This window comes from Homalodisca vitripennis, chromosome 1 (assembly GCF_021130785.1).
Source record: "Homalodisca vitripennis isolate AUS2020 chromosome 1, UT_GWSS_2.1, whole genome shotgun sequence".
NCBI classification, from domain to species: Eukaryota; Metazoa; Arthropoda; class Insecta; order Hemiptera; family Cicadellidae; genus Homalodisca; species Homalodisca vitripennis.
Window position 1 is genome coordinate 84,338,120 of NC_060207.1, and position 27,647 is coordinate 84,365,766.

A 27,647-nucleotide genomic window follows, 5' to 3' on the forward strand; every position below is an offset into this window, starting at 1 on the left:
TGATTATGTTTTTGCAAATTTGTTATGAAATGTACGCTTGATATCATAACATAACATGTACTATTTCAGCGTTGCATGCTGCTATGCATTTTGTTGTTTATGTACTTTGGCAGTCTTAATCAGTTAAATTCGTTGTTATTAAAAAGTAGTTGGTTATTTAGATCATGAAATAATAGAAAGTCAGACAGTGAGGGGTTTCTAAGATTGCAGTTGCTATGTTTATCTTGAAGACAGTACATTTTGAAGGAATTTTTATTTAACTTTGCATAAATTGTTCCAACTGAAAAAAATTAAAAATTATACTAATGTAAAATTAAATAAATTTGCAACTGTGTGCCTAAAAGTTTGCAATAAAATTGCTAGTTGTTGAGTCAGTAATACTTGATTTATTCCTTACTTTCAAAATTTGAAAAAGTGGTATATTACATGAATAAAAAGGTATAATGGTACACACTTTATGAAATTAACCTAATAGCAAAATTGTGCAGGTGTTACAAAAGGCTTAGCGGACTATCCAAAACTTCATTTTGCAGATGACATAAATAGAAAATGTTTAGTGGAAAAGAATTGGTTACAATGATAATTTAACAATAATGTTTTAATGTGGTAAGAAAGGAAATTATCTCAGACACAATTATCCTCTTCTTTCGTTTATTAACAAATTATAACACACAATATACTGTTAGATTCATATTGAAGTGTTTAATTAATTACTTTGGCCTCTTACAAACTTTTTCAAACTTACTAGGTTTTTGGGAATTTGTTCTTAAAATATTTAAACTATTACTATTTTATAATTTAATCAAATAGATAATCATGTTTTGAAATATTTGATATCTGAGTTAATAAATAAAATATTTGGCAAATTTTATAAAAGGTTTTTGAAATAACGTTAAAAAGAACAAAACGGTAGATTAAAGGTAAACTGAGCCTAAACTGGTAAAAATCAAGATATTTTATATTTATTTTTACTTGTAGAATGTGATTCTAGATAGTCAGCTAAGTTTGTTGTAATATCCTGTACGAGAGATGTGTTTATTAATTTATTTTTTGAATTTCTCAATATATACTCCTTAAATAAAAAATATTTTTCAAAGCTTTCATTTTAAAATAGTATAAATTCTTCAAAATGTTTAAACTATTTCAAAAATTTTAATTAAATAAAATGTTGGATAGCTTTCCTAGTAATTTATTTACACAGTTGGCAAAAAACAATGCAACCTTACAATGCTTCGCTTGTGTTTCACTTTTGGTTTTACTTCTACTAATGTTCTTTATTTTATACTCATAAGATAATTTCCAAACCCCATTTCCATTATTTTCTGTTGGAGTATTTATATGAATTAAACATTTCTACTTGTACCAGTACAGTAGGAAATGTTTTTTGTACCGGTTTTACATAATTAACTCTGGATGTTCTGATAGTTCTGTTTGACACATACAGTTGTGGAAATAGGGTTTGTTGTAAAATTTAACTGAAGCGTGGTAGTAATGTTTTGTTGTGACATATAATTTCAGAATCAGCAGGCCTCACAATAACCAAGGGCGAAGAGATAACTATTGAAAAAGGTAAAGTTCTTATTCATTCTATGTGCTCCATAAGATATACTTAATAGAATATACCCTTTATAAAAACATGACAATTTACTTACATTACTTACTAAATTTAAAAAATGAAACAGAATTGAATTGAATTTATTTTATTGTTTTATCTCTTAGGTGAGACGATTGTTGAGACTTCAGAAGGAGATATATTGTTTTCTATTTGCTCGTATGTTGCTGAAAATGACGATGCCTTGAATTTGGTGGAAGGTGAAAGAGTTTACGTCTTAGGTAAGAAAATATAATTTTCTAGTTCTGTATGTTTTTAGAGAACAATAAAATAGTAATTATTGATGAGACAGCATTAAATGATCATAAGTGTCCAATAAATGTATGTATATAATGTATATTTATTTTACAGTTGGTAAGTCAATTAGAACATTTTAAAAGAAATTAATTTATTGGTTACATTAATTCTCTAAAAAAGAATACAAAAATACAATTAAATATTAAAGACTGTGACAGAATTAATAGAGTTTGCCAGTTAGAATCTTGAAAATAAATTATATTCTTTCAGGCATTAACTTGTTAAATTTTTGATATCATTATGGTTCCTCTAATTAATTGTTTTGTTGCTTTGCAATTTTTTTATATTAGTATCTTCGTCTTTTACTTTGCCTTTTATTTACAAACTGTAGTGTATCAAAGGGGACTGTTTCTCAGAATGTATTATTTAACATGCTGGTCTGTAGGATTGGACATGTGGAGCGAAGGAAGTTTTCTACATTATTCATGTGTATATTTCACTTGAATCATGAAAGAAATTACATAAATTAACATAAAATCACTGGATTGTTTTATAAAATGCACTGTAAATGTAAACAGTTCAGTGAGTAGGTATATATATAACAATTTTTGATAAATTGATTGCTATATTAAAGTGATTCTGTATAAAAAGAATAAGAATCACGATAAAGAAATAGTAATAAGAAAATGCATTGTATTTTAAACGAATTCATTTAAAATATTAAATTAAAAAAGTAACTGCACAAGATTGCTTATATGGCAATGTTTGAATACATTAGGTAACAGCTTTCCAACTAGACACCCAAGTTGTATGGTATTTAACTTCTATTCCTTAACATAATGTTTACTGGATGAAAACCAAAGTAGTAACATTCATGTGATTAGTGAATTACTTCATACCATATTCTGTTTAAACTTGGTAATGTGTATAATTGAATTTATTGGTGACACGATCTGCAGAGAGCACAAGCCAGGACTGGTGGTTCGTCCAAAAGCACTTGACAGAAGAAAAAGGTTGGGTGCCAGCCGTTTACCTCAGAGATGAGCCCAGTTACACACTCTACGTTCAGAAGAAATTACATGAGAAGATTGATAAACTGCCAATATTTGAGAGTAAGTTTTGCTTAAGATTTTAGTATATGGATGAAAGTCATATTTCTTCCGTGTTTGATATGGATGGAGCTTATATTCATTCCATTTTTATGTAGGTAATGACTAAATGTGCCAATTGTACAATCATATCTTTGTAAATATTTAATTTCTGCTTTTGGGATTTGATATTAACAATGTAATCTGTTTTACACATATTTTCCAGATTTATTTTATTATGAACTAGCTTTTTCCCGCGGCTTCGCCCGCATAGTACCTACCTATATGAAAAAAAGAAAGGGGGCATAAATGTTTTATATAAAATTAAGAAGTCAATTAAAAAGTTTAAAATATATTTAATATATTTTATATCATTGTTAAAAACATTTTAATTCACAGTATAAATGTACAAAAACAAAAATTTAATTTTTGTTCGTATTTTTGTGTATAAGCTCTGCTTTCATATTGGCAGAGATTAACTTAATAAAGAGATCACTAAAAAAATGAAATCATCATTTACACAGATATTTTCCATGAATCAAGTTTTTTCTACTTGATTCATGACCCTATTTTTGGGTCCAAAGGAAAAGTCTGAGCGGGAAAGTAATTCCAGCAAGTTCTTCTTCTTACCAAGGTGCACACTTTTTACTGCGTTTTTCGATAATTATTATAAAAATATACTTACAGAAAGGCGTGAAAACATCCATTCGGACCACAGATAATGAAAATACCAAGGAGTGATACTCGACTCGACGTATTTTCAGATTTTTCACTTCTTTAAATCAACTTTAAAAGTTTTGTGACAAAACAAACGCAAAGTTTTGGCATAATAAGTCGCCCGCCATTATCTTCTTATTTTCATTAGCAAGTTCAACACCTTAGAAAAAAAAGATTCAATTGTTTATTGAAGAAAAAAGGTTATGCAACATACCAAAATAATCATTATTTAAGTTTTGCGTTACACTTACTAGTTTTACTTGTTTTTTGGACTGTAGCCAGGGAAAGAATGAATCGTTAAGGTATGTTAGTATTCATTTCTCTGTTTTTTCCGTAAGCCATTGTTAAAATGTAATATCATAATGTCAAGGAAGCCCACCAGTTTAAAGTAACTTATGTGAAACTTTGTTCAGTTTTATAACAGTATTTAATGCATTAAATGATTTTAATTCGTCATTGGCACAATCTGGAGTAAAATTTATATATTAATGTTTTATTTACTATCTGCATTACACTACCGATTAAGCACTCTTTACTTATTATTGATAAAATTTAAATGTAAACAGATGTTTCAGAAAGTTTATCGAATTATAGCTGTCAACAGCTGTTTAGTGCCAGTTTAATTTGGATTATGAAACGTTATTACGTTTCGTTCTTATCATAACATTCAAATGTAAACAAACTAATTTTTCAATTTGAATTCGACTTATTTGGTGAAATGAATGTGTTATGGGTGGTAGAAAGCACTCTAAATGTTAATTCAGACCAAAAGCTATACCTGTTCCAAATTTCAGCACAATCCGTATAGCAGTTTCAGCGTGATTTGAGGACAAACCTCCAAACATTCAAACTTTCGCATTTATAATATTAGTGGGATAAGTTTGATACAATTAGATTAATTTTGTTGTTTATAGTTTTCAGTATACATTAAATTATGGTCAATATATACAATCCACTTGAATGAATCAGTTTGATCGGATATTTAATTCACAATAGAGATTTATTAAAACATTAAATAAGGCATATGTATTTAAAATATTATTAAAAGAATTAAATGCAGATTTATGATCACATTTAATTATTATTTTTGGATTTCTTCTTCTTTTTAATAATCATTCTAGGATACTCATGTTTTCTCAATAAAATACAAATATCATTGCAAACCAGCATAATTATTTCACTTTTAGCTGCTTATACAGAAGAAAAATCCACAAGGAACTTTTCCTTCGTTTGGAATTAGAAGTTTATTGATTGCCTTGTTTTTGTGCATTATAGAGAAAACATAAAATCAAAAACAAGATTGACATCACAACATACCAATCACTGTAATACACTGGTTACCATGAGAGTATTTTTGGGCACGACACAGTAACACAAGTTCTCTCAGTTTAAAATTTGCGAAGTCCTCTCAATTTTCTTAGTTGTAAATTGGATCTAAACTAAGAACAATTTTAAATAACACTCCATTATAGATCTCTTCATGGCAGTCATTTTCAGTGATTCACAACCTTATAAAATGATATTGTGTTCAGCCAAATAAAAAAAGCGCATTGTAACAATGTGTGGTTAAATCAATAAGATTGCGTTTTAGGCAAGCATCTTGGTAGGGTCCGTATATACAAGTAAATGATCATCATCGATTTCTACCTGAGTTGTATGTTACAGAGCCAAGTGCCGGAGAAGAAGTCTATGCTCCTCGCTTCGTAGAGAAACTTCAGCCTAAACATGCACCGGATGGTGCCACAGTGCAGTTTGAGTGTCAGGTGGAGGGCAATCCAAGACCTCAAATTACGTGGTTTAGACAAACTGCCATCATCAAACCATCTCAAGATTTCCAGGTAAGTGACAGATTTATGTGTTGTAAGGTAGAAAACAGAGTTCAGTATAGTGATGAATATGAAAATAGAAATTAGTGTACCGGTATTATTCTGTATACACTTTATACGATAAATTACAGTTGAATAACGAGTTTGTATTTAGAACAATTATTTGATAAATAGTTACAAATTTTAAAAGATGCCTAAATTTTTTATAAGCTAGAATTTATTAAATTCAAATGTTCTATGTTGACTTAAAATTTGATTTTTATTGCATAGACTGTAAGGGAATTCCATAATTAGAAGGGATAGGTGGATTAGAGGGATATGTGAGGTGCATAAAATTAGAAAAACTACAAGAAAGAAAATTGTATTTTTATAAAAAACATTGCCACAGATATTCTACGATGATGACAATGTCGCAACTTTGATCATCAGAGAAGTTTTCCCTGAGGATGCTGGAACTTTCACTTGTGTAGCCAAAAACGCAGCTGGGTTTGCTTCCAGCACAACAGAACTGCTCGTCGAAGCTCCTCTCTCAGACCATGGCTCTGACATCACTGGACATTCTAGGAAAAGCTTGTCAAGGTAAATTAGTCCCTTGGTTGAGTATTTCTAGGATTAAGTAGAGTACTGCTTACAAGTTCGTTTTTGTTTACACTCTTTTACAAAGTATTGGATGAATATACAATACGGTTTTAACCTAATTCTGACTCAACATTAATGTGTGGAATTAAAATAATCGTTAATTTTTCATTTATTTAATTTCTTTGTTGAATACAACTAATTAAAAAACAAATGTTTTTATAGATGTTTACGAAGTTAATTTATCTTATTTATTGCAAACTGGGAGGTAAAAAAAACCGTTCTTGCGTGCATAATAAGTATGTATGAGTGTATAAGCAAGATAGAAATTACAAGTTTTTGAGTTACTATAATACTGCAATTGATGTGGACAATGGAAAAAGGGCTCATAGTTTTATGTGCCCTTTTTACGCAGAACAGCTATTTGGCTTCATCATATTGTTGTCTGTAACTGGTGAAAGTTTCCTAGGGATATCTTAATAAATGAGGTTGGTAGGCTTGTTTTAGTGGAAGCCTACCGCTGAATATTTGCATCAAATGAACCAGCTGTCTGTAGTTGCCTTGTTCTGAGCTCTGTAAATGTTCAGTTGTTTTCTGTTAATGAAATATTATTATTATTAGTATTTAAAAAGTATTTGAAAATGAGTGATAGTGAAACTAGTAGTGTAGAGAATGTTTTGCCATGAAAGAGATGTCAAAAATCATCCAGGACGTGGAAGGAAGATAAGGAACACAAAACGTGAAGATATAAAAACAAAACGTGAGTGTGGTGAAGGTTCTGTTTCTTCGTCAGGGAAACAGGTTACTGCCAAAGAACAAGTACAAGATTCAATGTTATCCAATTTGATGGAATTAGTAAGAGAACAAAAACTGTAAATCCAAAAAAATCCAGAGAGCTTATTTGGTTATATCACATATCTGTAGGAGGCACTAAAACAAAAGTCTGCCGTACTTTATTCTGAAACTGTTCCAAGTTTCATTAAAATTCATTTATATTGTACAGAAAAAGATTTTGCTCAATGATTCTTTTGAAGAGAGATGCATGGTTCACATGCCAATAGGTCTAAGAAAATAACAGATGATGTAGTTTCACATACGTGAGAGAATCTTTTCAGTATTCCTCACGATGAATCGCATGATTGCAGTTCAAAAAGCAACTTGTTATATTTTGATAGTACGTTGATAATTTATAGGCCCAAGACAGATATATGCGATTTTTGTGAAGAATGCAAAATTAAAATAAAAAATAATCCTGATGATCCTTCTAAACTAATTTTTTCTCTTCATAAGAGAAAAGTGCAAAAAGGGAAAGAACTAAGGAGTATGATTATTTAGCTAAGTTCCAGAAAGATGTCATAGAGTTTCATTATTCAAAAAATTTCCCTATTACTAAACTGAATGTAAATACTTCATTTTATAAACCTATGTTTTGGTTATACTGTTTCAATATACCAATTTTCAACGATGGGTTGAAAATATTGATATTGCTTTACAGAATGTGATGGAAAAAAATGTGATTCATTTGTGTCATTTTTGATTGCCTAAAGAAGTAAATGGAAAAGTTCCCTGAAATAAAAACAATAGTATTTCTATCTGATGCTGCTGGGGGTCAGAATAATTGGAATTTTAAACTCACAAAATTTTTAATCTTGGTTAGCAAAAACAAGTAGGTAGACAGCTATTTCCGGTTTATGCATAGCTTTGCGCAATGTGATAGGAATTTGGTTTGATACAAAAATTTATAAAAAGGCTGAAGTTATTGGAAACCTGAAACCATATTTAACTGCATTTGTGCAAAATAAATATGCCTTTTGAAGTAATAATGGGTCCAGACTTGTTACAAGAATGGGATGTATTCTTGGGGTCATTTTTTTACACTAAACCCCTAACAAAAATAAGGCTCTTTTTAAAATTATGAAGTATGTCGCTATAAAATACTTGAGTAATGGGGCCATTATGTGTTCTCAAACATATAATTAAAACTACGAGATATTCAGCGCATGGAGCTTACTGTACATGGAAGTCACCTCGTCCTGAACAGAGGACTTTTTAAGATTTTGACGGAAGAGAACATCCAGTTTATTTAAAAAAAAACTGGATGATTTATATGTAAGCTAATAAAGTGTTTGTACCCAACTTTGAAGCCTTTCTTTTATGTTCTACTTTTAAAAATTGTTCTGGCTTAAAAGAGCACATAACTGCCCATTTATTTTACTTGTTTACTTTTATTAAAGGTAAACTAAGCCTTACTTATTTACTATTATTATATGATTTATAAGTTTCAAAGGGCAAATATTAAGTTAATTGAATATATTAATTTCATTAATATTGTTGTTATGTTAAATTTATTATTGAGAAAAAGACTTATTACATGAAAGTTAACTTTAAACTCAAATTTCTCAAAACACAATTTTGCTTATGTGCCCCTTTTCCATAGACCGCCTCAATTGAAAATATATAAATAAACATTAAGATTGTACAACAACAGTGTTTTTTATTGAATGTATTTTGCTTGTTTTTGCTGGAATTTGAATAACATTATCAATCAATGAAAACAACTTTATTCATGATGTATTGTATATGCACAGAATGACATCTTGAACTAAACTACATCTTAAATTAAAATAAAATTTTTCATGTTATGTTTTATATCTATATAAAATATAATATAATATAATTTTACTATTAGTAGACCTCTCAACCAGATTCAGCTCCCAAGTAAAGTTAGTTGGAATCTAAAATGATCTTATAGAAGCTTTCTCATGGCAATGAATAGTCAGAGTTGTATAAAGTGTGATAAATAAATAAAATAGAACTACAATTACTTACATAGTTTTAAAACTAATTCTCAGAGAGTCATTACTAGTAGAAATCCTTGAGGGAATCTAAAATGATCTTATAGAAGCTTTCTCATGGCAATGAATAGTCAGAGTTGTATAAAGTGTGATAAATAAATAAAATAGAACTACAATTACTTACATAGTTTTAAAACTAATTCTCAGAGAGTCATCACTAGCAGACATCCTTGAGGGAATCCCGCCCACATTTTCTCGGAAACCCAAGGCCAAGATCGTGAAAGAGGGGGACAACGTAGAACTTGAATGCCGGCTGGTGGCTGTACCAGAACCTGACATCTTCTGGTACTACAAGGGAAAGGCACTACAGCCATCTGACTCTGTTTCTGTCACCACCCAGAGTGACATGCACATGTACAGTACCATGGTGACAATCACCAAAGTCAAGAAGTCCCAGGAAGGCGTGTACCAGGTGGTGGCCAAGAACAGGGAAGGTCAGGCTACGCTCGATATCACCCTCAAGGTAGCTACCTCAGTATCATATTTATATAAGAGATATGAAATTGGAATTGGATTTTATGTGCTATGCTTTTGTACTAAATTTGGATTATTCTTGGGTGGTTGCTCTTATTATTGTTCCCAGTGAAATCTTATGAACAAGGGAACAGTTCACTCCAGACCATTTGATGAAATACTGCTACAGTCAACTAATATTAAACAGTATTGGGTAGCATTATAGATATTCTGAGATAAAAACAGCCATTCTTACTTTTGGTTCCTAGAGACCTTTTCATGAACAGTTACAGGCTCTGTAAGATTTGCCTTATTGTCTTGGTTGAGTGGAGATACCTAGTGTGGTCGGTACTTGAACAGGAGGATATTAATCAATCAATCATCTTTATATATCATTTAGCGTTTTACATGCAATACTCGTGAATGTTGTTAAAATTTATAATATATAAACAATACATTGATTGATGTGTTATGAGAACATACTTAATAAAAACCATATAAAGTACCTTTTCCAACAATAATAATTTACAATGACAAATCTTGAACAAATAAAAAACAGCTAAACAACAAACATACAACATATGATAAACGTTAAAAGGGTCATAACAATCTTACCAAAATATAACATTAAATAAGATAATACATAACAGGACAAAATAACATGAAATTTTGAAACTAAGAAATGTCATTGTGTGTTTATTGGGTCTTACATTGGGGACTTGCTTATCAGATTATATTGAATCACCAAATCTAAAGAACCACAAAACTACAATATAAATCAGAGAGCTATGATAGGATTTTTAGACTTTGTTTAAATAAAGGCTGCTTTGATATACTCCATAAATAAGTGAAACGTGGCCAATTCTCTTACCTTGTTGCATTGTCAGTACATGTGGCATTTTTATATTTTTTGTTATACTTATGCCTCTTATAACGTTTTTGTTGAATTTTCTATTTGGGAATACACTTACTTTGCTGACAACCCTGTCTTACCAATTTTAAGGTGGTATTCATAAACATGAGCTTTGACTACAACTTCATCTCACCAGTTCTTATAACAGCACTGGGAATACACTTACTTCACTAATAACCCCATCAATTTGATGGTGGTATTCATAACATGAGCTATATCTAACCAGTTTTATGACAGCTGACCCGATCGGGTACGTGACTGATGGGTACAGAGACATACCAAATTGTCAAACGTCGTCGTGAACGTGTTAAATTCATGTGTTGTTTTCTTTTCCCAACGACGTTCATTTCCCACATGTGTTCTATTTTTTCCTCTTAAAATTGGTACACATAAATGGATCAAATGCAGTCTTTTCTTTGTTTAAAGTCTTTTGTCAACTCAGCTGTGAGTATTGGATGATTAAATCTCAATCAAATGGCAATTTTTACATTTATTCATGTTCATATTAAAAATTTCAATGGGACACATTAGAAAAATTCAGAAATCTTATTTAAATATTAAAATAATATAAACCATAATAAATGCTCAGTGTTATTATTAATTATTGATATCAGAGTTATATTATTGATCAGATTATTGATTAAATAAATTTTTATAAACATTTTATTTCTGATATTTTTTTGAGGATTTGAAATTATTAATGGGGATTTCCCGTATATTTTGTCTATGTTTGCACACTTAGTATTGTTTTACTTATGATCCTATTTTCTAAATGTTTAAATATAATTTACTATCTTTTTTAGTTGGCCAACTTAAATTTTTACCTGAAATGTATAGAAAAAGAAAAAAGACAATCATCTGAAATTGACTTATTAATTAAGGTAGTGTTTTTAATTTTACTAGTCAGTGCATCAAGAGCATCAATATTAATTATATGTTGCAGGTGAAGACAGGAGAGCCGGAGCCGCCAGAGGTGGTAGAGCCGTTGCAAGACGTGTGCATCAGCGAGGGTGAGAGTGCAGTTTTGGTCACACAGATCACTGGCAAGCCGACACCAAAGATCGTTTGGTCACGGGACGGCCAGCCTGATACCAGCCTGCCTACCAAGGTCCAGGGTGAGACGTACTCTTTGACTTTCATCAAGCCTTCCCCCTCGGATTCAGCCCGCTATTCTGTTACTGCCACCAACAAACATGGGAAAGCCTCTACCTCCTGCCAGCTCACCGTTGAAGGTAATATTCACTCCCAAACTTACCATTTCATATTCAATAGAATCTTTATAAGAGTTACTGTGTTCCGCGAATCAAACTGCTTTATATAAATATAATTTTATTGATTGCTCCATCTCACTACAGTATTACCAACAAGAAATTCTCCTAACACCACCATTTTATAATACTTAAACATTTAAATCAATATTATTCTCATATTACTTACTTACTATTTACTTAAATTTAATATTGAGGAACAGATGAAAATGATGCAATTCTTATTCTTATTCTTATAAATAAGAATTGCAATAAAAATCTAGAAAATTGTATTATTTGCCTTGTCTTTTACCACACAGATGTATAAATCTGTATTAGCTACTGTATTTTATCTTTGTCATTCCTGATAGTGGAGTAATTAGTGACTCAACTCATTCCAGGCACCTTGGTTCCAATTCCAGATTGGGCACTACATTTTTACTCACTAATGAATAACTAACTGTGCTTAACCTGTACTTAGAGTAGATTATAATAAATGGATAGGAACTAGATAGTAAAATCATAAAAAACATTAGTTTTAATGATCCATTTTTTATCTTCATGGAACTTTGTAAAATTATTGTTGTTTAGTTTGAATTTTTTTAAAGTAAATATTTGTTTAATAATTCACTAAAAGAAGCCAAATTTCTAACTTTTAAAAGTTACAGTGTGTTACTAGTATGCATTTGTCTCATTCTTTGAATTAGTCTAAATGTGCATTAGTCTATTTTCATACTTTAATCAAAAGTCCTGTATTAGGAATTAGCTTAGCTTTTGCTTCTAGCAACTAATATATGTACATGTGCTTACTTACTAATGCTGATGCAACATTTTCAGATACTAATCTAACTAGAGTAGATGAGTTTCATTCAGCCACTGACACTTTTGGTTCTAAAGAGGTTAAGCTCCGAACTGTTCAGCAGCAACAGGCTTTCAAACACCAGGAAGCTTTCATGCCTCACTCTGAAAAAACTGTTACATCATCTTTGACTAGACAAGTGGTACAAAAAACACATCAGTTCACTACCACTCAGATGACACGACCATCAAGGGCAGTCATATCAAAAGACAATGTCCACATTGTTCAAGACTTGAAGATGATCAAAATAAACCTTCAAAGTCCTCTGACTTCTGACACCACAGAAGATGATACCACATCTGAAGTGACAATTGAGATCACTCAGAAGATAAATGTGCCGGATATTGATGTTGCACATGATATAAAACTGAAAAAATATGAAGAAACAGAAATATCAGAAAAAGTAGTGACTCCTTCTCAACCAAAAAGCATCTCACACACAGAGGAAACATCAGCTCATATCATAGTGACAGAAATAGTGGAAGAAGGGCAAGAATTTGATTCAAGTTTAAATCATTTGGGTATGATCTTAAGCATTTGTTTCCTATTATATTTTCAGAGTCTTTCTTTACCTTCTGGAGAAACTACTTACATGCATACTTTTTAATAATTAAATGTGGTTTGTAAACTATGCTACTTGTGTGTGCTAACACTATTAATACAGTTTGAATATATATTAATTATTTATTTTTTGAGTCTCTTCTTAATTCTCTTGTTCATAAACAGTCTAACACTTTTGTTTAGTCTTATGTAGAGAATGTACTAAAATTTGTATCTTGCAGTTTAGCATAAAATTATGTATATGACAGTTAAAAATATATAATAAATAAAATGGATTAAAAAGCTCCTCCAAAGAATATCAACTTTTAAATTTAGTGTCAGTCAATTAAGAGGTGGGACTTTACTGTTAATGCTTCTTTTTGTACTTTTGTCAGGTGTGTTATAAATGCCATTGATCGTCTCTCTTATGTGTAAATATAGACTAAAATTGACTTTCATATTTTTAAAACTACTCTGTATGGTTTTTGTGTGTGATCTTGTACTATGAACTGATTGGATTTAAGACTGAAAATTGAAGGCATTAGAATTATTTACTGCATTATTTTAAATTTCAAAATCAATAAAAAATTATATAAGGCTCACCAGAAAAGATTAGAGGTAATCAGTTACAAAAAGATATTAATTTATTTAAATCATCATATGTTTTTTAAATATTCTTTTTGACACTCCACAAAGACATTCATCACCCTGAATTAGCTGTTAAATCACTGGTTCTAATATGCATATGTATTCAATCATATTTAATTATTCTCCATGCTTATAAAGTAAAGAGCTTTGCAACAACATCTATAGGTCTTGAAAACTGCTTTCCATTAAATTAATTTTTTAGCGCAGAAAAGAGAAAGTAAAGAATATCAGAGGCAGATAGGTTAGCAGTTAGAGTTGAGTCTGCAGAATAAAGCCTAAGACTTGGCCCAATGTATGGGGTTAAGTATCTTCATAATAAAGCAGAATTAATTTTTCTTGCTTTCATCAAATTACTTAAATATTGAATACAATTACAGTAATAGTATATTACTTTTCAAAGTAATACTTACAAAAAATTGTTTGATGAGAAGAAAATTGCCATAACCTTCTTCCTAACTCTTCAAGAACGCTTGAATTATTACATCAACTGACAAGTTAAAATCCATCAGTTAATATTCAAATGTCTGATTGATGCGTTTTTTAGGGTTACTTTAGTAAATCCTAAACCTATTACCTGTATCAATGTCCAACACACTTTGAGGGTTGTAATTGAAATGTAAGCATTTTCTAGCAATATTTAGTATACTCGTATGTTCACTTCTTCTGTACTCCAGTCAGCAGATGTGGCACCTTAATATGAAGATACTTCCCTTACATTAGTATATTAATAATGAAGATACTTAATAGACTTAATCTTTAGGTATATAATCCATTCTCAGTTGGTTTTCCATGTTTTCCTTTCATATTTTTTTTTAAGAAGCTGCAGTGTTTACTATGGAAAAAACAGTTGGTGGTCTTCCACTGTGATTCTCATCTGGTATCAAACAGTTTTCATTTAAACTTCTTAAAACATATATGATGAAACAGTATATATTAAAAGAAAGTAACAGCTGGTCAATAGACGATCTCAATAAACTATTTGTAAAGTTATACAAAATTGTACAAAAATCTTATATTGTATATAAAGCTGTCATGTAACTTAGGTATAGTTTGGCTACTGTTTTAAATCCAAACAAAGTTTCTATATCTTAGATACAGTTTCCTCCATCCCTTAGCAAATTCTCCTACCAGTGATGTTATAAATATAGTCACATTAAAATTTATCTAGTGACCCTTGTATGTTCACTGAAAGGTTTGACAAGATGAGCTCAGGAGTTGTTTAAGTTATTTAACATTTCAGTTTTAGGAAATTTTCATTAAAACTACATATAATTAAAAGGCATATTGCAAAAATTTCCAAAGGTTAACTTAAAATAAAAAACTTTATATAAATATTAAAATTTAAACTGAGTACTGATTTAAACTTGCCTGTTTTACGCTATCTAAATTCACATTTCTTTGACATCAGCATTGCACATACTATTAAATTACAAAATGAAAAGATACTAAAATATTTTCCTCTAACCTTGTTAGAAAGTATTTTAACACCATCACTGCTGGTCTATATTGAGCGACATTGAATGTGAGTCTATACCTCTGCGTCGTAAGACTTCAACTGCAGTCAACGTTTTTAATAAAGATAATCCACTGCCTCATTAAACTTTTCATTTTGAAAATCGTAATTACATGTTTTAGATTGTTAATTTTGAAAAGTATAATTTCCTAAGATAATTCTCCCTGTCATCTTCAACTCAACCTCCCCCAAATTGTTCTGCTATATTTTGTATTGTGATGTGCAGGTGTTCCAGGACCTCAGGCTCCACTGTTTGTAGAGAGATTTGAGGAGCAGAATGTCAAGGAGAAAGGAACCATCCGTCTCGTTGCCAAAGTCACCGGGAACCCAGTCCCAATAGTGACATGGTTCAGGTAAATTTCTTTGCAACTTCCTGAAATTTCTTCAATCCTCAATTTTTTTTTGGACTTTCAACCTTTTTATATTGTGTCCAAAAGTAAAGGACAAGAAATCACCTGTGGGTGTTTTGTCCCCAAGTGTTAAAAGCTAAAACTTAGTTAATCATCCTAAATTACATTTTTCATGTTCCTCATGTATTTTTTCATTGAATAATTTTAAAATAATTAAATATAATCGTATGATAAATAGTTTGTTAGCTTTGTTTGAAGTTTCTTTTTGATAATGGAAGTATTGTAAAGAAAACTGGATTTTTCTGGACATTTACCATTGTTAAATGATAAAAAAATCAGTAACACTACGTTTTGAAATCTACAATCTGATCTCTTGTTTAGGTGAATAATTAACCCAACACGTAACTACAATCTAGGTTAAGATGCATAAATCAGAAATTACAACTATGTTGGAGGGTATCTATGTGATACAATAATTTAATAACATGAATATAAATAGATAAATTTAAACTTTTTATTTTTTTTACTTTTATAATTATAACATTGTACATATTTAATTGTATAGCATTATACTTAATTAATTAAACTTTTGATTTTGACGATGTTTCATAACTGATAGTAATATTAAGTTCTATTTTATATCTTGACAATGTCACCTATTCTTTCAACTGTGCTGGATTAAAAGAATGTATGTTATGTAAACTTTGATAATAAAGAATTTGAATGTTGTTTGTTAATTCAGAAACATAGTGTCACTAATCTTTTGAATCACTGAACAATGATAAATGTCTGGAAATTTTTTTTGTTAGCCCTGTGAAGTCAAAAACCATTATACATGTAAAAAAGTTACTGAGATCCAATTGTTATATATCAAGTTTACCTTTTGTCAATACCATATGAATTTATTTAACATATGATGTAATTATAATGATCGTTGAATATTTCTATAAAGTTTACCTTTAATTTTTCAATACAATAATCACTGTTAGTTTCTAATGGAAATGTGCTCTTTAGTAAAATTTCCAACTAGAATTACGGAGTCATCAGCAGCCACAACTATAGACAACATTTTCACCAACATTAATATGAATTTTATCAAAAACTAATCGGAATTAATACTCAACTCTCAGACCATGATGGGCAGTTCTTAGCATTATTACATACCCCTATTAAACATAAAAGTAAAATTACTGTTCATCCCAATGAAATCCATTCAAATGTATACTAGAAAGTTCTCAGATTTGAACACACATTCATTTTTGTATTCATTGCAACAAGAATCATGGACAGACTTATATTTAGCTCCTGTTACTTCAAAATATGATGTTTTTTCATAGTATTTTTATTGTTCTACTTTAACCTCCATTTTCCTAAAACCTTAAGTCGAAGACAGTTGAATAAAAATATGTGGTTAACAGATGAGCTCAGATTAGAAAAGCTAGAAATTATTGAATTAAGTAGCCTAGCTAGAGAACTTCAAAGCCCCACTTGTTTATAGTGAGGTAAAAAATCAAGAAACAAATTATTTAAGACAAATATTCTGCATCAAAAGAAACAATATCTTAATAGTCAGTTGGAAAAAGTCTGTGAATGTTAATGCCACTGTCTGGAGGATGATTAATAGGGAAGTTGGTGTAAACAACAATAGTAATAAAAATATAGAGCTTAAGGTTAGAAATCAACTTTGTACAGACCCTGGTAACTTAAGACGAATTTATAAACAGATATTTCTCAGATCTAGTAGATAAATCTATACTGCCTAATTTGTCAAGCTCCACAGGACCTTCAGTTCAACAACAACCTATTTTGTAATTTTTCTAGATTTAGACTAGAGCCAGTCACAGAAGAAGATATAGAGAAAATTTATGATCAGTCTAAAAAACAAGCTTAGTGCTGGATATGACGACATTCCTGTTGTTTCTCATTAAGAAAGCCAGGAAATCGCTAATAAAAAACCTATCACTCACTTAATAAATTCTTCTTTTATTTCAGGAATATTTCCAGAAAAATTGAAAATTGCAAAGATTAAACCTCTATTTAAAAAAGGGAACAGAACCCACGTAGAAAATTATCGTCCCATTGCTTTGCTTCCATCAATCTCCAAAATCTTTGAACGTGCTTTTTACAATCAATTTAAAATTTATTTGGAAAAAAACAATATAATTAACAGCAATCAACATGGTTTCCAAAAGGGAAAATCTGTTTTAAAAAAACCGCAGCCACAGAATTTCTTGAATCAGTTTATTGACTCCATAGATAATCATGAAAAAGGTAATTGGAGTTTTCATGGATCTGAGCAAAAGCTTTTGATTCAATTTCTCATGTTTTGTTGTTGTCTAAATTAAAACAAATTGGCGTAGAAGGTAAAGCTTTTGAATGGTTAAACTCATATCTGAATAATAGAAAACAATTTGTCGAATTGAATATTTCTCCCACAACAAAGGGACAATGTATAAACAACTTTACAAATCCTCGATTTCAGATGTGAAGCATGGGGTTCCTCAAGGTTCCATACTGGGACCTTTTACTTTTCATTTTGTTATATCAATGGTGTACCTAAAATCAGGCAACCTGGAAAAACTTTGTTTTTATGCCGACGACGCAAACCTAAAAATTTCTGCACCTTCAATAAAGGGAGTGGAGGAGTCATCCAGCACTAACTTATCACTTTTGGCTCAATTTTTTGAAGCAAATAAATTACTTTTGAATGTTGATAAGACAAACTTTATAGTATTTAACCACAAACAAATGAAAAAAATAATCAAGCCAACAGTAACAATAAATAAAGATAGCCATATTTTCCAAGTAGCAAATTCAAAATTTTTAGGATTATCGATTGACGAGAACCTGGACTGGAGCTCTCACATTGAAAGTGTTCTTGCAAGGGCACTTCAGGCATCTATGCTTTAAATAGATTAAGAAATTTTTGTGATGTCAAAACTCTAAGAACAGTCTATTTTTCTTATATTCATTCCGTTATTTTCCTTTGGGATTTCAATATATGGTGCCACAACAGTTAGAAATTTAGACTCAATTTTAAAAATCCCAAAAGAGAGCAGTAAGATCAATTTTTAAACTTAAACCAGGCACATCGTCAAAAGAACATTTTATTTCATTTGGTATAATGACCGTGTATGGTATGTATATTTATGAAACAATATTATCGGTAAAGCTCAGATTTTCCAATTTGCCACAGCTTGGTACACTTCACCAATACAATACCAGGCATCAAAATGGCCCTTGCCATTCCCCACACATAATTTAGAATTTTTCCGAAAAAAACCTCAATATATGGGCACAATTTTTTATAATAAATTACCTCAATATTTAAAGTCAGAAAATGTTTTATCAACTTTCAAATCAAAATTAAAATATTTTCTCATTGACAAGGCTCTTTATAGTTTTAAAAAAACGAATTTTAAATACAGAACATGTCAAATTATATAGTTAATAATAATACTTTAGATATACAATGCTATTTGATGACACCATTTCAGTGTACAATGTTGTGCCAATGAATAAAGAAATTTTGATTTGATTTGATTTGATTTGACTGCTTACTATCAGATTATCATTGTTATGGGACTGCGATTGTGGTATATTAATAGTTATGTGCCACCTACTATATTATAGTAGTAACTATAGTTAAAATTGTTAGTATAACTGTGCATACCTATATTATATAATATAAGTAACAGTAAGAACAAAAATTCCCTTTAGTTTTTATGACAATAGCCTAAAAGTCAGTAATTCATAACATTATTTTGTTGATACTTATATTTGATTAATTAGCTGCAAAAAAGGAACTATTCAAATTTACAAAACTCCAGGGGCATACCTGAGAGAAGGAGGACATGAAAGACGAATCTCCTTCCAAAATTCAAAATTTTTACTAGATTGAAGAATAATGAATTAATATTGTATTTGATAATTGATAACTATTAAGATTTGTACTTTTAGTTATTAATAACATACGGTATTGTAATAATAATATTAATAGTGTAAATTATAATAGTAGTGTAATTATTTGTAACTAAACTTATACAAGTTAGAATTGTTTAGTTAGAGATATATATGCATACTATTATCCCCACAACATCCTGCAAACATCCCATGGCACATGTAAGCTTCTGGGACAGTCAGGAATGTCTGGCAGCCTAAATGGAGCTGGCCAAAACCCAATCTGTCTTACCACCGCCCTCTTTACGAGCAACTAATCTCATTTGTATTTATTCTTAGTGTCTAATCAGTTCTATCGTAAATCAGGGTTGCAACATACAGGCGACTACTATTGCTTGGTAGAGCCATGTGAGTAACTTACACCATTAGCAGAACTTGTGTTACTTGTGATGCTAAGTTTGGTTTAAACTGAGCAAAAGTCGAGCGAGGAAGTTTTTTGTTTAGATCTAATCTAAGCTGCATAGTACAATCAGTTTAAGGAGGAACTAAAAGTAACAGTAGTGAATAAAAATTATAGTTTCAAATTCTTAAATGAGTACCGGTACTGTATTTGGCATAATATAATCTATTCTAATAGAATTTTGTATTAGTGTTCTTCTTTGAACTTACATTTCTGATGAAGATTTTTATGTAACAAGATTTGTAGAAATCTTTGAATTTAAATAAACTTTAATCAGTTTGATGATATTTCTGAACTTTTCAAAATTTAAATGCAACTTAAGATAAACAATGATTGAAGTGAATTCATTCTTTTGCTTGGTACTTACATAAATATAAAAACTTGTAGATATTTTAATTGTATAAATTCTTTAAACTATTGTCTATATTTTAGATACCAAAAACCAAGTTTTAAAGAGATATGAGATGAGATCATATCCCATCTCATACAAGAATACAATACATACAATACAACACAAGAATAACATACATAATTTTTGCATTTCCTGTATGTTTGCATGCTATTCCCAGACTACAAGGGCAGTAGTAGAGAATATAGACCACAATATTTATCTGAGATTATCATATGGTGGGTGAGTTTAATTACCACTACTGGGGAGTCTAGGATATTTGGTATTTCCCAGTAGGGGTTGGGGGAGGTGGGTTCTGTGGTTACTTCCCCGGAAAAGTTTAAAACACAGTTCTCAAAATGGCCTTCTGAGAGCATTTTATTCCATTATGTGCTATTAAAATAGTTATAAACTTAAATTAAAAAATGTGTTATTTCACTTATATAGGTAATAATAAAGTTGATTGTAAATTTTGCTTCACATCTCATTTATTTTTGTACGTTTTACACTCACACACATATATTTTTGGTGTTAGTACTAAGAAGAGTAACGATAATACCAAGTGGGGTTAAATAAGTTTATGAATTTAGGTTTTTAATACAATGAAACTGCATATAATCTCTTCTTTCTTGAAATAGTAATAAAAGATGTTTTTAAACTAGTACAATCAGCAAATTTAGTGATGCTGATTAACATCTACTTTTATGTTATTGTTTTATTTGTAATTGCCGCCATTATCAGTACTCTTAGGAACAGAATTCACTAATACATGACTAGTATCAAAAATGAAGGCAACTGGAACGATGTTAAGAATGAGCTAACCATTGCAAATCAGCTGTTCCATCGGGTAGGCGCTTATTACTATTACTTTCCTGTATCACTGTCACTTGCTCAAAGCATGTAATTATGATAATGGCTATGACTATCCTGCTTTAATGAACTCCTACGGGTTAAATTTGGATCCCTTTTCCATGAACTATTATTTAGTGATTGTGTTACACAAATCACCAAATAATGTACTGTCTGTTTGCTGTAGTTGAAATATGAAAACTCTGTTAAACCGAACTGTGAACTATAGTTTGATTATGAGTATATACGAACCTTCCCCCAGCATATACCTTTGTTAAAGAAATCAGGTAGTCTAGGTTTACTAGGGGTACCTATTAATCAAACCTTAGATTGTGTAAGAATTGAGAATAATTTTATTTCAATAAAACCAATTCCAAAGTGGTTCTGAGCCTATATTGGCCTCTTTAGTTCCTTTTATCACTGGGATATTGTGATTCTTTCTAATAAACTACATGTGGCACATGGCTATTCACCCAAAATTTTATGTTTGGCATGTGAACAAAATTAATCTCTAAAACATTATTTCATTGTATTGGATAAAAACATGCTCCTTTTCCTTGCTGCTTTTGAAAGCCGTGTCATGAGAGAACTCTAAATGTTTTATGCCTTATCTTACTTTACTTGCTTAACACATTCAGAAAGACTGACATACACAATATTGATTTTGTATCACTTGCTGTAATAATCTTTCTTTGTGTTAATGTAATAAACTATTCCAAACTGAAAAATAGTCTAAACATATGCTTTTAGTTTTTCTATTTAGAAAACTGCAGATTCACAGCTTTACCTTTACTGATGTATTTTTCACATAACTCTTAGTCAACTCGTTGTCAGTACAACCCAGAATCTATACATAATGTTTGAATGAGCAATATCTGTTTTATCGTATTAGAGTTTATAAAAGGTAACTTACAAAATGTAAAGATGTTAACTATCTCTCCTATGATCATATAATGCAGCTTATACATGAAGTATATGTAATAGCAGAAAATATTCTCCAATGTAAAAGTGTGACCTCCATAATTGGTTCAGGAACAACAAGACATTGCTGGCCTCACCAAAACAGACTCAGCTATTCGATGGAGAGAACATCGTGCTGGAGATCAAGGAAGCAGACTCGGAGGAGGATGCTGGAGACTACAAGTGTGTGGCCAGTAACAACGTGGGCACGGCAACCCATGGCTCCAGGGTCACAGTCGATGTTGAGAAAGTGTGAGTGCCATCCCTTAATAGTTGAGCTGGTAAAGTTGGCTGTCGCTGGTCACAATGTTGACATTGAGTTGGTGACTGTCGATTCACAATGTTCATCATACTATCACAAAACTAGTATTTTGCCATCAAATAGAGTTTAACTGTTACATATATTTGCAATGGAAAGACATGCAATTAATATTTAATGTTTTTATTACTTTGTGATATAACAGGTTGAAATGCCTGTCAATTTTCTTAGAAACATACTGTACTTCACAACTTTTGTTATTATTAAAATGATCAAATAATACTTAACATAGTAATTTAGTACAAGTTACATAAAGAATAAGTTAATATATTACGTTTATTAAATACAAAATATCAAAAGGTAGAGGCAAAATATGTCGGAAAGCTATATATATATCAGATCATACTTCACATCATAAGGTATATCTATCTGAAATAAAATGAAGAAGTTTCCCATTTTAGTCTTACTATATATGTTTATTTTCCATAGGCTATTAAACTTTATGAGGATCTTATCAAATAGAGTAAGGGGAGGGGAGACAAAATACAATAAGAGACATTCCTGGTAAATACAGTAGACAGGAGACAGGTATATCTGGTGAACAGGACTTGTGATTTTATTGTTGAATTAACAAATACAAAGTTGTCCAAAAGTTCCTGAATAAAAAGACATGAATTTTGTGTTACTTACACACACAGTATAGTTTTATGTTGAAATATGCATTAGTTCACAAGTTATTTATTAGATATTTCTATAAAATCAACGTAGAAAAGATGAAATTATTTTGAACCTTTCATTTTAGGCAAGATCCTAATGTGTACCTGAAAATGAATATTAAATGTGTATAAATATTCCAGTTTTCAGCAATAATTTTGATACCTGTAATAGTCCTATAGGAATATTTCAGAGTTGAAAAACCTTCTAGTATATGTTTCTTAAGGTTTGTTTGTCTGGAACTAACAGATCATTCACAAAATTGCTGCGTTCAAATGTGGAGTTAAATGAGACAGAGACAGTGACACTTGAGTGTGAGACTTCTCACACTGTGTCGACCAAGTGGAGGCACAACGGCGCCGAGCTGAGCGGTATGGACCACCGAGAGCTGGTGCAGGAGGGGCGCAGTCACCGCCTGATCATCAAGCGAGCCACTCTTAACGATGCTGGCACCTACACTTGTGGTGTCAAAGATCAACTGACCTCCTGTACTGTCGTTGTACACGGTCAGTTTAATAATAATAATCCTGTGAAAATATATATTGAATATAAATTATAAACCCTTAGTATTAACAGGTAGTCAGTCGTATTTTTAACAATTCATTAGCATCGAATTAAAAAATTCTGAAGTTAAACGTTTATGGATTTGAAACGAGTTCCTATTTATACTACAGTTTAAAATTTTAGCCCTAGGTTAAAAGCAAAGTCTCAGATGCATGGCCGGCAGGTAACCTGTGTACGGTTTTAAAAATCCAAATATGTGATAACATAGTAAAAAGATCAAGGATTTTGTAATAAGTAGGTTGTGTGCAATAATGAATTGTTTATTTGTATAAAATAACTTAATGGACTTCTTTACTTCTTAATGGACTTCTTAATAATAAGAAGTTACTTTACTAATACTAACTGTTCAAATATGTTATTTTACTAATACTAACTGTTGAATAAGTTACTTTACTAACTGTTGCATATGTATTGAAATTTCAATAAATGTAGTTTAACAAATACTGAAAATGACAGCATGAAAGTATGAGGTATATAAATAAAAGAATATCATAGAAAGTAAACAAGTAAAGAAAATGAATCTACTATTTCCCACTAAGAGTGTTTCCTCACAAAATATTTTTATTTTACATTTCTTAAATTATCTGTTTTTCCTAGTACTTAACATCAGCTTAAAATCATCATGGTTTCTAGGTACATAAAGATTTGACTTACAAATAGCTTAAAAAAGTGTTAATTTTTAAATTGAGATTTTTAGGAAATGTTAGTTGAAAAGTATTATTTATAATGTAGCAGTTATGAACAAATGTTTTACAATTTATACTGGACAGAAATTATACATTAGAACTAGTCATCTCGTTTAAAATCTAAGTATCTTGTTCATTTTGGAGTGACTTTAGAAACATTAAAACTGGAATACACTTAAAATGTTGACCTGTCAGTTTTGAACTGGTGACAGATATTGGCATGAGTACTGTACACAATCTCATCCATTTTATAAGCCCTATGTTATCAGGGTGCACACTGACCCTGAATTAGGGGTAAAGTATAGTAGTAAGTACTCTCTTTTGTATACTGATAAATAGTTGATTAATCAGGTATGAAACCTGACTTTGTGCGGAAGCTGGAAGACTTTGAAGTCAAGGAGCAAGAAGTAGCCATTTTGGAGGTTGAAATCTCTTCGGAAACTGCAGATGTGACCTGGATCAAGGTAAGAAATCTGCTCTTCTCATAATTGCAAGTCATTGTAATAATAAATTTAATTAAAAATTGTAATAGTGTTTAATATTAGTAAGTTTTCTCACCATTGCGTCATTATACTAAGATATTTAATTTAATATTGCATTAGTAAGCAAAATCGATTTAGATTTCAAAAAGTGTCATATTTTAATTATTTATAGAGGCATTCAATCTTATTAATTAATCATTGTCATATATTTCTTTGAAATTGCTTTTCAAATGAAAATTAAAGTTAGATGTATCTGCAATTTTGGCCATATTGTAAGTAAATTTGTTTTATTTTGCTCTGTAGTTACATAAAAGGACTTTTTGTAACTATTGTTGTATAAACATTTGAGAACAAAGTCAAACCATCATGTTCATATAGAGTATCTTGCCAAAAAGAGAAGATACAATCACTTTCCTAAGGTTAACCTTAAAACTGAGTATTGATGCTTCTTTCCTCTCTTATTGTATGTTTAAAGGGATCAAAATCATGCTCTTGTAGATTGAGCTTGAACTACAGTTCAAATTTAGACAAGGTTTTGTCATTTATTGATTATTTATTCATTTAGATTACGATGTGATAAACAGAGCTTCAAAAGAGGTGATTATTCATTGCTATGAATATTGAATTCACTGTTTTTTTTTAAGGACGGATTACCCATTGAGCCTGTTCCTGGCAAACTAGATGTGGAAAAGAAGGGCAATGTAAGAAAATTGCTGATCCGTAGCACCTCAGTCCATGATGAGGGAGAGTACACCTGCACCCTGGGAGACCAAGAGTGCACTGCTGAAGTCACTGTCATCGGTGGGTGTAGATTAATCATCAGATCACCTAAAAATAAGTGCTTATTTTATAGTTAAACTTTTACAGAGTTTGAATTACTCTAATAGACATTTAAATGTGTGAGTTCTAAACTGATGAATTATTATTGTTATTAAAATAAGTTAAAATGTGGGAATCATTGCTCAGAATTGCAACACAAGTTTTGAAGGTGAGGAAGTAAATGTATGTGCACCTAATGATATATATTGGAAACTAATGACCATTTCACTCTAGGATTTTGAGCAATTATAAATTTAAATACTTGTACATATTTACTGAGCTATAATTGAATTTAAATTGATATAGAATAAGTTTTTAATTTATTGGCAACAGTTTCATAGAATTTACATTTTGTTCAATAATATGGATTGGACTTTTAGTGCTCAATGAGGTATGTGGTGAATCGTTTATTAACCTGAGTTGTTTACTACCTGTGCAGAGTTGCCTCCCCAGATCCACACCAAGATGCAGGACGTGATTGTAACAAGAGGAGACAAAGCCACACTGGAGGTGGAGTTGACCAAGGGTGATGCTCTGGTCCGCTGGTTCAAGGATGACAAGGAACTCCACTTCTCAGAGCACGTTCAACTGTCCATCGATGGCAAGAAGCAGAAGCTGAAGATCTACCAGGCAGAGTTGACGGACGGAGGCACCTACTCGTGCCGAGTGGGTGACCAGCCAGATCAGGTGTCCACTGCAAGAGTCACTGTGGAAGGTACAGAAATCATACAGGGTCATACGGGATTTATTCAACACTCAATATTATTCAAAAATTATACAAACAGTTAGGATTCCTTTAGATGCTGATGCTACCTCACACTTTCATCTTTGTGACTCATTTAACTCAAAGTGTCACATTTTGCTACAGCCATATGCAGATGTTGTTTGCATATAATTTAAATATTGTATAAAATCATGAACACCAATTTATATTGTTCATTGAAAGAAGTATTAATCATTGCTGTACCATTGTCAGTGACTGTCAATGTCTGAGTTTCAGTTGGTACATATCTGAAGAAAATATGAAGGTGACATTAATTAACAAAATAAAAAATAAATAGAAATAGCTATTATTATTCAATTTTTATTTCATATAAACACCTATTTTAATGTTTTACTTTCAATTTAAATTAGGGAAAAATATTAAACTTGGAACAAATGCAGAATTGCTAATTTACTTACTACAGATTTTAATTACTTTACATTTGTTTCAAGCAGTATTTTAATAACAAATATTTTCAAGGGAATAATATGAAACTGTACAGAATGCCAGAATAATAAGTTTTTGGCCCAAACATTAATTCAAACATTCTTTTGTTGGTAACAGAGCCTGAGGTGGAATTTGTGACAAGGCTGCCCGATGTAACTCTGGTACCTATCAACACAGATGCAGAGTTCACTGTGGAGTTGTCACGACCAGTGGACGTCAGGTGGCTCAAGTAAGTTCATCTAAACTAGCTAAATAATTTGTTTTGTTTGAGTATTATTTGAGACAAACAAAAATAAACAAATAGTTCTTATAGATATAAATTAATAGTACTACTATACTCTAGTGGAATATACCCTAGTGTCTGGTGTTAGACAGATCTTGGATCTAGGCTATTGCAAAGTGATCTACAAAATTCTCTTGTTCATATAATATGTATTAGTTGGTAATAAAATAAATCATAACCAAACATGTTTGGAAAATTATCTAGTAAGCAGATGTAAGTTACGTAATAATTGTTCAACAATTTTTCTATATTTTTACTTTTGATATTTGCATACAGGAAAGGAAAAGAGATCAAGCCATCCAGTAAGTACATTTTCAAGACTGAGGGCAATGTGCAGAGGTTGATCATCAAGAAAGCCACCACTGAGGATCAGACCGATATAACCTGCACTGCCTTCAACGTGAAAACATCAACCAAACTGAAAGTCGAAAGTAAGTCAATCAAATATTGAAAGTAAGGCTATCCAAGATTGCATGCACTTGTAACGTCAAAGGGGATGGGAATTGCTGCTAGGTTGAAGGATGAGCAAGCTTGCTCTTGTGATTTTGTAGACCTTGTGGCTTAAACAAAGCCTACAAAATGAAGAAGTCAGTCATAAATGTGATTATCTATGGATCCAACTACTATTGTATTGGACTT

General features: G+C 30.9%; 1 protein-coding gene across 1 annotated transcript in view; it reads left to right on the forward strand.

The window, feature by feature from the left end:
* Nucleotides 1-27,647, forward strand: part of LOC124365929 (titin-like) — a 256,928-nt gene that overhangs the window by 206,896 nt on the left and 22,385 nt on the right. Inside the window, 16 exon segments of the mRNA XM_046822067.1 lie at nt 1,519-1,569; nt 1,720-1,833; nt 2,809-2,961; nt 5,320-5,492; nt 5,869-6,059; nt 9,059-9,374; nt 11,221-11,509; nt 12,362-12,904; nt 15,311-15,437; nt 22,064-22,243; nt 23,214-23,470; nt 24,566-24,678; nt 25,341-25,497; nt 25,955-26,230; nt 26,843-26,954; nt 27,285-27,439. Of these exon segments, the coding sequence (XP_046678023.1) occupies nt 1,519-1,569; nt 1,720-1,833; nt 2,809-2,961; nt 5,320-5,492; nt 5,869-6,059; nt 9,059-9,374; nt 11,221-11,509; nt 12,362-12,904; nt 15,311-15,437; nt 22,064-22,243; nt 23,214-23,470; nt 24,566-24,678; nt 25,341-25,497; nt 25,955-26,230; nt 26,843-26,954; nt 27,285-27,439 (3,207 nt within the window).